The sequence below is a fragment of the Mucor velutinosus genome (assembly GCF_035048745.1).
Source record: "Mucor velutinosus strain NIH1002 chromosome Unknown tig00001544, whole genome shotgun sequence".
NCBI lineage: Eukaryota > Fungi > Mucoromycota > Mucoromycetes > Mucorales > Mucoraceae > Mucor > Mucor velutinosus.
The window spans coordinates 2,046,646-2,059,252 of record NW_027041908.1 but is presented as its reverse complement, the minus strand read 5'-3'; the positions used below and the strand labels follow the sequence as shown (position 1 = coordinate 2,059,252).

The window sequence follows — 12,607 nt, the reverse complement described above, 5'->3', positions numbered from 1 at the left end:
ATTCACTTCAGTTCAAAGCAATTGCATAAACGATTGCAGTCATGTCGAAAAATACCATAAAAGGTAATCTCTATGGGCTCCAAATCAACCACAAGCATGTATATTTAACGCACCCATCTGTTGTCATAGAGGGCTTCCCAACACCTATGGCATCGCCACCTAATTTGAAGCGATCTCACTCAGAGATCTCGGTTATAAATCAAGTAGAAGACGATGATCTCACTACCTGTCAATTACCCCAGGGATTTGACTTTAAGATAAATCAGGTACACATTACCATGACCACAATAAAAGATCATACATGTAGACTAACCAACATTGGAATCTAGCCACCTACAGATAGACCTGTCAGAATTTACTGTGATGGCATCTACGACATGTTCCATTTCGGCCATGCTAAAGCTCTTGAACAAGCCAAAAAGGCATTCCCCAATGTCTATCTGCTCGTTGGAGGTATGTTGTCTCTGTTACCAAATACTGTTGCCCAAATGCCTAATTTGATATCCAGTGTGCAATGACGAGGAAACTCACAAGAGAAAGGGCAGAACAGTCATGAAAGATGTTGAACGCTATGAATCAGTTCGTCATTGCAAATGGGTCGATGAAGTTGTAGAAGCAGCCCCATGGTTTGTTACACAGGAGTTCCTGGACGAACATCAGATAGATTATGTAGCACACGATGCTGAACCTTACCAATCTTCTGAATCCGGAGATGTCTATGCTTTCGTCAAGTCGCAAGGAAAATTCTTACCTACCAAGCGCACAGATGGTATCTCAACATCCGATTTAATCACTCGCATTGTACGTGATTATGACAAATTTCTGAGAAGAAACCTGGAGAGAGGTGTATCTGCTAAAGAGCTGAACATCTCCTTTTTGAAAGAGCAACAAATCAAGACCAAACTCAACATTGAAAAAGTGAGATCCACAGTAATTGATCATCTGGAGATGTGGGAGAATCAAAGCCATAATTTCATTACTGATTTTGCCAGTCTATTTGGTGTTGAATTGGTCGTTGGTAACTTTCTGGCCAAGAGAAGATTGATCAACAGTGGAGCAAATACCCCAACAACGACAACTGGAACCAACACGCCTGCTTCCACATCAGAACAGGAAGAGATAAAGAGATCATCCGCATTAAATTCAACTATATCTGCATCAAACTACTAATTGAAATAAAAGAAAATACCAGTGTACTATATCAAATGCAGCCACTATAGCTTCTTTATTTCTTCTTGCACTTGCTCATCTAAATATGACTCTGATTTCCACAAGGCTATAGATCCTGCTAAATGTTGCTGTGTAGCAAAGCCATCACCACTAACGATGCCTCGTATACATTCCTATTTGGAACATGAGTTTTTATTGCCTTCTTGCCCTTGTCTTATACAATACCTTGACCAGGTATTCTTGGTCATACATGTCGACGCAGTTTCTTAAAAGGACAATCTCTTTGGGTATATTGCTCTCGTCGTCGTCATTTTGCAAGTTTTCAGCCAAACCAAGTTGATCCACAATGGCGGCATATTCCTCAAACATGGTGTCCAGCACCTGCTTTACTATTCCATTTCTATCAATCATCTTTCCCTTCTGCACAAGCCTATGATAGAACGCTTACACTCATCAGAGACATCCTGTAATTCACTTGATGGCGAGCCAAGGACTTGGCGCGATAAGCACTGTTCTCCCTTTTCATTTTGCTTTGCCCATGTATCCAGACTAGATGAGAAAACATCAGACGCTGCTTTGTCTGCTAACTCTGGTTTGTAGTTTTTACCATGATTTAAATTTTGTAAATGATATTGATTCCATTGGGGTTGTCAATTTGAAAGAGAAAAAGAAGGTTATCAGAAAAAAAAAAAAATATCGCTTTTGGGTTTTAAATAGGAAAAAGGGGCTCTGCTGTGTACACCCATTCAATATCTTGAATGTCGTGCAAATCAATTGATTTGTGCGCGATGCCAGATAGAAAGGAGCATCGTGCAGAATGGCATGTGGATCACATTGAGTATGCGCTTGAATCGAGATTGAAGTTACCTCTGAATAGTAATTCTGGGGTTATTACAGTCTTTCAACATTGAAGACTAGCAGCATGAATGTTGAAAACTGTCGAATAACCAAGGTTAAGTTGAGTGCTTGATGATGGCTGCATTAAAAGTAACTGCTTTCAATATCTTAGCATTGAGCATCTTTCAATAACACAAGAAATAAGCCTGAAAAGCCCGAAGCCATGTAAAGTGGTCTGATGTCTATCTGCACGTGTAGAACGGATCGATGGGTATCCTTTCTTTTATTGTAAGGACTAAACCACATATTTAAAAGCCAATATCCGAAAGCTGGACATTAGCGTTGGAATGGGCATGTATAAACATTCGGTACCTATAAACCTTACATCACATTAAAATTACTGTAAGGCTACTTGACACTTGTTATTCCTTTGCACAAATGCGATGTGCATTTATCCAGATAATGCGCTAAAGGGTATTTGAGTGAATTTTCTTTGCTTGTCATTCTAGAATTCCAGAGATTTGTTACTACTACTCAGTGACTGACAGAACTTAATCTTGCTAGAAAATCTCTTGTCTTGTGCAGATTCACCAATTACTCGAAATCACTGAGAGATGTAATGCCATTTGATGCAAATGTTAACTCTGATAAACTTACCTGGAGCCCGAAATGATGGATGGAAACATGAATTTTATTAGCTCTAAACAGAATGTCTGCTGCCTTCCTTGAATACAATCTGTTAGCTACCAGCAATTACGCATAATAGATTAATAGATAATGTGTGGCAAAACGTTGTATTCAAAGCCGCTAGGGGGTATCTTGCTTCTTTGTTGTCGTGCGGCAAATGTTTAATGCTGTGCCGCGCATTTTGTGAAAAAGAGGAAACAGCTACTATCCCTAGCCCTATGCTGATACTACAGCCTTTATAGCAAAGCCATTATATGTCCACTTTGCAGGATTGCGAAACATATAAAGGGATGTTCAGTCGCTACACTGGTTGTCAAATAATGGAAGTGAGAAAACTGCAACGAAATTAATATAAAAAAGAAGTGTTTGGATGTTGATTTTTGATCAACTGACAGCTCAACCTGGCTATTCATTAATCACTCTACAAAGTGAGACCTCATCTGGTAGACTTTTACTATAGAAACATGCTTCTTTCAGAGCTCTAGCATCAATATTTTATAACTTGATTTTGAATGATGGCCTAGTCCTCCAAACTAGAAATACTTTTGCAAGTCCATTATCATTGATATGAGGTAAAAGATAGCCGCCCATCAGATGAAAACATGCGTCGCTTATCATTGATAAACGTCGCATGTTCGGCGAGGCATTTGGTACGAAAAGAACCTGGTATAAAATGTATCACTGTACCTATAGAGCTTTCCTCGTATAATAAACTTATTAAACAGCACCCCACATAAAGCTGTATAATAAATACCAGATCAAGTAATTATAACGTATCTTACTTTTTAATAAAAAAAAAGGACTTAAATTGTATTTATATCGTTACCTTTTTATTATAAACACATAATTATAATAAATGACAGATCAATAGTACATCAACTAGTTGTAGACCCTCGCTGTTTGAACCCTCTAGCCAATCAGATTGCTGGAAAATTCCGCTTATCTAAAAAAAATTTTGCGAGGGTTTCCCCTTGTTTTGATGTGAGGCAAAATTTTAAGCTCCGCTATATATAGCAATATAGCTGTAACTATCATCAAATTTCCCTCAGGTGCTAGAGCATGCCTTACTTGCACCACCTAGCTTTAAATTCAGGCATTGAGACCCTCAATCATCACTAAAGTAAGTAGCGATAACCAAGTGGAGGCAGCCTATCTACCTCCTAACCTCGGATAAGTTCTTGTTGAGCTTCAGTGATAGGCACATCCACCACAACGTAAAAAAGTATGCTTCAAAGAAACATAAAAATAATAAAGAAAGAAGAAAAGAACATACTACTATAGGAATATTGTAACATGTAGGCAAAAAAAGGGACACTCACACAAAGTGGGCCAAAGAAAAGCATATCACAAATATAACATCAAAGATGTTCAAAACAGCTCGTTGTTGTTGCAACAGAATTGCATACATGAGCAAAGTGCATGGTAATAGTTGAATGTAAAGTAACGCAAACACGCACAACTGCAAAAGCAATGGTGGTATAAGTTTGCACTACAACATAATGACTAATGTTGTCTCATGTGAAGCCACAGAGACAATTCAACCAGCAAAAGAAGAAGAAAGCGCAACAAAGTAAATACCATGAATGCATTATCATGAGAAAGGAAGCAATAATATAAACGTTCAAAGAAGTTTTATATCATCGCAACCAAAAGAAAAAAGATACTTACCACTTACCACAGCCACAGATAGACCAGAAGAGTATAGGCAATCACCGGAGACAGACCAGAGAACGAGCATGCACCAAAGACAGTAGACCAGGAAAGACCAAATTCGCAACAGCAGCAGCAACACCAGCAGCAACACCAGCACCATCGAAATACCAGAGAACAAACGACACCAAAGACCAGACAAAAACCAAGAGGCAGACAACAGAGATAGCAGAGACAACAGAAAAGGAATAGCAGCAGCACCCACGCCAAACAGGCAAAAAAATTATCGAAACATAATAAAGAAATTCGATTAGTACCGGTTTTATGTCTTATATTGCTCGTTATCGAATGGTACCTACTGTATTCCACTTCAAAGAGGCAGTATCGAGTACTTTTAACAATACAAAATTGTGTTATCAAAAGTTAGAGTGTTACTATCAATTAAACGGTTTCCAAAACCACCATGATTTGATGCTGAACGCGTTTTGCAAAAAGGGAAAAAAAACGGGGGAATGGAATAATGAGAGGGCGTCCTATCCGACGTCACAGCTAGTAGAGTTGACCATAATTCTCCGCCGCGGCAGCGGCCGTTGCGGTACTCAAATTTGGATTTATGCAGTGGTCAGTTTTATCACTAAACTTGACTTGATCTGACATCTTTTAAACGTTTTTGCAGAATTTGACTATAGAAACTATCATTGTTGTACCCAACTTTCTAATGCATTTATAGAGAGCTAAACAAGGCGCATCCAGTAGTGTTAGTTACATTCTGCTTACAGACTAAAAGTAATGAGCAATTTTCAAAAATATGAAAACAGGTTTTTTGTGAATATATCGAAATCTAGCATATGCAAGTCTCAAAAAAAGAGCCTCCAGTGTTGCATTCCATCTTTACGATCAATTTAATCTTATATGTATCATAAGAAAAGTCTTCATTTTTGGGGCGAAAAACGCGATCGTTTGATTTTCAAGAATTTTCCCTTACTAGTACACATCAAAAAATGAGGATTTTCATGAATTTGTAATAACCCAAAAAAAGTTGAGATAAAGCATCAGAAAGTAAAGGGTGGATAAGGAAAGACGCCTGGACCTATTCCGAGCTTCCACGACGCTTTGTAGCATGAGTTATTCGTGCTTCAAAATGACTAAATTTGGGCAGAATTTGTCCTAAAAATAAGACGTAGTAGGTTGTGTTGCCTTGGAAGTAAACAGATTACAGCTCTGTCTGATGTTTCTGATGTCCTGCATTTGTAGAACTAAACACCTAAGCGATCGACGCTTTTATTCTGGTTCTAAGGCTCAGAACCTCCCTCTTTTTGAAATACGCGAATACGGTAATTTCATTCCTTGAGCGTCAATGGTATTTTGCAAATTTGAATTTAATAACTTTCTCAGATTGAAAGAGATGCGTGTCAGGTTAGCAGGGCCTTTTTGATGGTTACCCACAACAGAAATATCATACCTAGCCTTGAAACTAGACTTAAAGCCTATCCACGATGTAAAACACTCATATTTAAAGAGAAATGGCTGAAACCAGACAGCCAGACTCGATGTCAGCATAATGGGGGCGAGCAAACAACGATATTTTGTATCAAAGTCGGGCGAATAGACATCCATGATGCCTGTAAGTTCCATAATACAAGATTTGACACCAAGTGTGGAATTTGAGGCTTTATAGACTAAAATTCACGGGAAAAAAAGAATAAAAAAAACAATAAAGTCAACTTGATAAAGGTATGTTTTATTATCAAACTGACAGGTGTAAAGTAAACTGAAGTCTCTCTACTGGCCAGGTAGATGATCCTTCTTATATACTATAACAATGGATAAAAGTTCTATTAATTAGATTAACAAATAAGTCAACTCAGATCAACTAATGTCTAATCATGCTAAAAGACAACTCTAGCAAGCTAATCATGATTTAGCTCTGTCTGGATGAATAATTAGACTCTCATCCAAAGTACCCTGATCTATCCTTTCTATAAGGATAATTAATATCGATCTAGTAGCATGTATCCGATAGGTGCAGTCTTCTTAGTCTATATCAATAGTACATATCTGAGTGTATATCGCTGAGCATACATCTTTAGCATCTATCTGGATATATGGCATGTCTATAGCATATCGTATGCATGTCTATAGCATGTCTCATATATAGTACAAGTCTGTAGTACATAAAGTATCTGTAGCTAGTATCACGGATATAAGCATGTGTCTTATAGCGTGGATCATGAAGTGCACATCTGAAGCAACAAGCTCATATTGCATTAATCTTGGTGCCTATCCAGATATGGTAAACATCCGTAGTAGTCAATGTCGGAATACAAGTATAAGTCTATAGTGCCATCCATGTCCGTGGTGCCATCTATAGCCTATATCTTATATAGTATGAATCTTATAGTACTAGCGTATCTGAAGTTCATATCTTCTTATAGTATAAATCGATATCGTACATCTAATCCAGTGTACATACAGTTTATATCTAAATCTGGTAACTGGATGAACTGTCGGAATGCAGATCATAGTGGATATATTCCACAGGTATCATGCAAAATCATGGATTTTTGTTTAAAATCTGCCTGTGATAACAAGGAAAAAATTGTCACCAAATTTTTGTCCAGAACAAGATTTTCAATATTTCCTGATAAAGTTATGCCAGAGCTTCAAGCAATAGCTCATTCGACAGAAAATTCTTTGATCTACAATATTTAGTAATGCTTAACATAATGTTTTGATGATAAATACTGACTGATCTTTAGAAAACAGGCAAAAACCCCCCATCTTATTAAATATACTGCTACTTTTGTTTTAACCCTCTACTTTTATATGAGAATCCTTTATTTTTTCTGTATATTTAACTTTTATGCGATGTTTCACATCTGTAGACATGTAAATACCTTATATATGGGTAAGTAACATACTAGTATTACCCCTTCAAGTCGAGTGTATGCCTAATACGGTAAAATTTAGGTGCATTTGAGCTGTGGCTTCTCGTGTTAGGTGCTGTTTTAGACTGCCAGAATAGCATCCAACAATTGCTCTCATCTAACACTTACCTTCTAACACCTTTACGCAACTCTTTTGGGACTTGAAAAACATCGACCAAAATTGACCAAAAACCATGAGAGGTACCTCATGGTTTTTATCGAAAATCAAACAATCGCATTTTTCACCTTGAGAATGAAGACTTTTACTATGGTATATATCAATTCAAAATGTTTCCCTCGATCCAAAGCAACCTCTGAAACCACTTTTGTGAGGTTTATATATGCAAAATATGACTGTTTTCGCTAAAAGCACCATTTCATATTGTACCAAATTGCTCAATAATTTCATCCAAAACATCTCCTCCAATTAGAACCATTGGAAGCGCCTTGAAAAGTACTCTTAGAATGTATTAGGAAGCAACGGATGATCATTACAATTTGTATAGTCGAATCTGATAAAGTAGATTAACGAAGTCGACAAAAAACGAGATTTGGCCAATCTTGAGCAGAAAAAATACACTGAACTTGAATGAGTTTTGGCGCTGCCACAGGCTAACCCAAATGCTTTTCTGAAGAAAACAATGAGGATTGCGATGCTGGCTAAATGGAAACTATGAATTTGAAAGAACAATCACTTAGCTTGAAAACATTTTTTTTCTTCTTTTTTGCTTTTGTTAGGAGTTATTCCCTATAAAGGTCTTTTTTGCAATAATAATCTCACTGTAGATCTCATAGAAGTCCTGTATTTATACATGGCCAGCTTTATGTCCCCATCTCATAAACAATATCAGCAAATGGCATGAGGATTTTACTACCAAAAGATGTGGCAAAAATGGATATGATGTACAACTGCTGCACAAGACTGAACTCTCTCACATCGACTCAATAATAGTTTTCGTTTGGTATCAGTGTATTAGCAAAGGAGGGCGCAGCGGGGATACCTCTGCTACTCCTGACTCGGATATAACCTTGTTTACTATCAATTGATTGTTTGAAATCTACTTGATGTACCAAATTTTTATTATCTCTGATTTGAAAAGTCTTTGGCGTTAGCTCGCAGGGTGACCCCCTCATCGAGCGTAGCGAAATCGATCGGCTAGTTACGTAATACTCAAAGGATATTCATTGGAGCATCTGCTGCGTGCAAAAGAGACGTAGCAATATTTATTGTGGATATATATATATATATAAGCTAAATATTTAGTACAGGAAATTATTTGCTCACATACAAAGTATGCAGAGGGCATAGGTAATTGCTACTGGTCAAGAAGACCATTATCAAGAAAACCACCATCAAAAAGACCACCATCAAGAAGACCATCATCAAGAAGACCATCATCAAGAAGACCATCGTCAAGAAGACCACCATCACGAGCTTGGATTTCATTCACTGGGGCAGCGAGGGCGACAGCGAAAAAGCAGACGATAGGAATGACGTTGAGAAAAAGCTTGATTTGCATTATGTAGTTTATGAGTAGATTGATGTCTTTGTAAAGAAAAAAGTAATGAACATGCAATCAGACATTGTATTTATGTTTTGAGATGGATTGTGATTATAGCAAATGTTGCAAAAAGCAGCCAAGTAGGAATTGCACTTTGCACCACGTCGTCTACAATATGCACCCAAAGTGTTTATATTTTCATCATCTGCAAAACAACTGTCAAGTGCATAAATCGAATAAATTGCTGCTTCACGATTATTCATGTCATTAATAATATGCTCTTTCGCAAATCGAATTAATGGCGGGATCCAACACTAAGACATCTTCATCTCAAATACAACTAAACTTTATGTTATGCACTATGCCGATAGCTCTGTAAACAAAATACGAAAAAGGAAAAGTTATCCCTCTAAACCCCTATTTTCTTTGCAATTAGCACAAGACTCGTTGTATGGTATTTGTTTGCAAGTTCAGAGAGAGAACAAAAAAGAGCTTTGGTAACTTTAAAATAGTAGTTGTTTTTTTTGGATTGGATCAGAATATGCATTTTAAATGTATATGTAATAAAGGCCCTAGAGCACACAATGACATTACTCACCCAATACATTGCCATAAGCATCGAAAGCATGTGTGGTAAATTGCAAACAAGTGAAACTCTCTGTGCATGAGTTCTTGTTTCCAAAAGGCGCATTAGAGTATGGCATGCTTCCCCATGCATTCAAGCATCGCTGCAAGTCAGGAAATAGGGGTAGACAATAAATACAAAACAAAAAAAGCCCTCACATCTTGTTAAACGTACAGAATGCTTTGATTTATTTGATACAATCTTTCGCGATATTTGATACACTTGGAAATGAAGAGAATCAAGTCTAGGAATGGTATGAACAGAATCACCATAGTAAATCACGGAGTTTTAAGCCTGTCATCCGTAGTTGACAGTGAAGATTTAGTGAAAAAAATTTGATGGCCATTTCGACATCCTTTTTATTCTTCCTGCTACATTATTGAAGCCCATGTTGAGATTATTAGCTCGACAGAGCACTCGGCAAATCAAAAGGTGCAAGGCGCTACCTTCAGTTGCTATTCGACGTAAGCATATACCATCCATACCAAAGACGCCTGCAATCCAAAGTAGCAGCCAGGGTAAATCAAATGGCTTTGATTCTACTATTGTATTGAACACCGAGCAGCGACTGATGGAACTCCCCAAGATAAGCCTGGGTGATTATGTAGAAGCATTCAGGTGAGCACTGTGCTATATAATTTTCAGTTTGATCCGTCTACTCACATGGCTATCTTTTGGTTAAGAAACGGGCAGTATAGTGGCATGGTGGTTGGTCAAAAGGGGACCAGTGGTGGTTTACAGCAATTGACACTCTTACTCCGCAATGGCAAAACGACCATTGTTCGAAGTGATAGTGTAGCATTCTGTTTCAAGGGATTCGCTGCCAGTCAACAAGTATCGCAAACCGTTACAGAACCTACGAATTGGAAAGATGTGGATGCGAATGGACTATTACAGAACATTCCTTCAGCTTACAGTCGAGCCATTCAGCATTATCAGCGAACATTAACCATGTCAAAGGGTGCTAGCCATCAAGGATTGACGCAGCTGCACAAGCTCTTTTCAAAAGTCGACACACAAACAGAAGCTTCTTTGGATCAATTAGCAACTGCTGCCTTCAAATCACCAAACAAACCGACAGAACTGCAACGCCATGTCACTTTCTTGCATTTGGTGTCTGACAATATACATTTCATTCCTTCAAGAGATGTGCTTGGATCAAACAATTGGACGCTTCGATCAGAGACCGAGTGCGATAGATTGACGCGCATCATTGATTCCATCCGAAGTCGAGATGCGTCGTATACAGGTTTCTTGTCTCGTATCAAGACACTCGTGACATTCTACCAGACGCATGCAGACCCTGTGCTGGGTACGTTTTCGAGGACAGCGCTTGAATTAGCACCCGCAGTAACCAGCACATTGACCGAGTCAGACAAGGAGTTTGTTAATTTCATATTGGATTGGGTCAAATCACCCAAAGTCATTGTGGATTCGCCGTACGAAGTCTTTGTGCCCAACATTCTGAAAGCACTGAAATGCTATGATCAGCTGTTTTATGACAGACCTCTGGCCATTCAGTTTCTCAAGGAAGTTGGCATGTTTACACCATGGGACAATGTGGGGTTACTGGAAGATGCAAAGAAAGCAGAAGAGTTTTTCTGGTCCAAGCAGTCGCAAGAGAGCAATGAAAAGATGGAGGCTTATACAACAGCGTTTTTGACTGATCACAACATGGGTACGCAAGACAGATACGCATCCATTCGCCATGATTTTGGAAACTTGGCAGTGTACACCATTGACGATCCATCTGCTAAAGAAATTGACGACGGTATTTCCATTGAACATGTTCCAGGGGACAACTCAGCTTGGCTCCATATGCATATTGCAGATCCCACAACCTATATCCAGCCCACAGATGAACTGGCACATCTGACACAACAAAAGGCGCAAACACTGTACCTACCAGAACGTCATTTCCCTATGCTGCCTGAAGAATTATCATCCAAAAAGTTCAGTTTAGGTTCGACAGCACACACAAACAAGAACGGGTCTCAGTATGCATTGACGTTCAGTACACGCATCGACATGAAGGGTAACTTGCTGGATTACAAGGTGCGACCCAGTCTAGTGAAGAACGTAATCAAGGTCTATTACGACGACTTGGACGACATGTTGAAGCCTGCAGCCACCATCACCTATGATCCCCTGGTCGATTTGACCAAGAGTTTCTCGCATCCTTCCAGCGATGCCTTTGCGTTCAAGGACAACCAAGAGCAAACAAGAAAACCAACTGTACCTGAAAACGCCAAAAAGGATTTATTTGATATATTTCAAATGGCACAAAAACACAGCGTCAACCGAGTGGCTAACGGCGCCATCAACTTTACAAAGCCTTCTCCCGTGATTGAAATACTGCCACAACCGCTTGATTTACCTCGCATTCAATTCAAATCACCCATTTATGCCTCTCATTTGCCTGCTGTGCGGGTCACTTTGGATAAATCAGCCTTTTCGCCAGCTCGAAAGATGGTGGCAGAGACCATGATTATAGGTGGTCGTATTGCTAGTCAATTTGCACATGCTCACAATATCCCACTTCCATTTCGTGTGCAGGTGTGGAACCCTGATGCATCCAATGCACAATGCCGTTTAAGAGAAGAACTACTAGCCAGTCGAGATCCTATTTCTGGTATGATTGGAACACAGGATATGGCCAAGTACATGTCCATTTTGCCTCCTAGTACGGTCACTACACAATCCAATCAACCACACGTTATCATGGGCATCCAGGATGGCTACACACGAGCGACATCACCTTTGCGTCGATACATGGATATGGTTGTGCATTGGCAGTTGAAATCTCACTTGTTGGGCGAGCCATTACCGTTCTCCAGCAGCCATTTGCAAGCCTTGTCATCACGCATTATGAACAGAGAAAAGCAGCTTAGTTTGCTGCAGCAGAGAGGCATTCAATTCTGGGTGCTTAGTTTGTTGGATCGTATGCGCGTGGATGGATTTACCGATCGTATGGAGTGGAACTGCATTGTGAATATGCCTAATCGCAATGCCTCTACTGAGTTGGGAGGCACCATGGATGTGGCGACTGGTACATTACTGGAACTGGGAATTCGTGGCCGTATAGATAGATTAGAGAGAAATTTAGAAGTGGGAGAGGTTGTTAAAGTTCGTATATCTAGCTTAGAACCTGTATCAGGTAGAATCAATTTTGAAATGATCTAATTAAATTGTTGTTGTACAGATAGAGG

The 12,607-nt window shown here is 39.0% G+C and overlaps 3 protein-coding genes across 3 annotated transcripts; 2 read left to right on the top strand and 1 right to left on the bottom strand.

Moving 5' to 3' along the window:
* Positions 1–41: 41 nt before the first annotated feature.
* ATC70_005958 (uncharacterized protein) lies at positions 42–1,170 on the top strand (the record flags this gene model as incomplete). Its single annotated transcript, XM_064825240.1, has 4 exons — positions 42–63; positions 130–266; positions 330–453; positions 509–1,170. 4 exons carry the CDS (start codon positions 42–44, stop codon positions 1,168–1,170), a joined length of 945 nt encoding a protein of 314 aa, XP_064680617.1.
* A 44-nt stretch (positions 1,171–1,214) lies between these two features.
* On the bottom strand, positions 1,215–1,812 carry YLH47_1 (LETM1 domain-containing protein ylh47; the record flags this gene model as incomplete). Its single annotated transcript, XM_064825239.1, has 4 exons — positions 1,215–1,343; positions 1,396–1,559; positions 1,619–1,719; positions 1,778–1,812. 4 exons carry the CDS (start codon positions 1,810–1,812, stop codon positions 1,215–1,217), a joined length of 429 nt encoding a protein of 142 aa, XP_064680616.1.
* A 7,974-nt stretch (positions 1,813–9,786) lies between these two features.
* ATC70_005956 (uncharacterized protein) lies at positions 9,787–12,581 on the top strand (the record flags this gene model as incomplete). The annotated part of the gene is made up of 2 exons (XM_064825238.1): positions 9,787–10,016; positions 10,082–12,581. The coding sequence occupies 2 exons, from the start codon at positions 9,787–9,789 to the stop codon at positions 12,579–12,581; spliced, it is 2,730 nt and encodes a 909-aa protein (XP_064680615.1).
* Between the last annotated feature and the right edge of the window lie 26 nt (positions 12,582–12,607).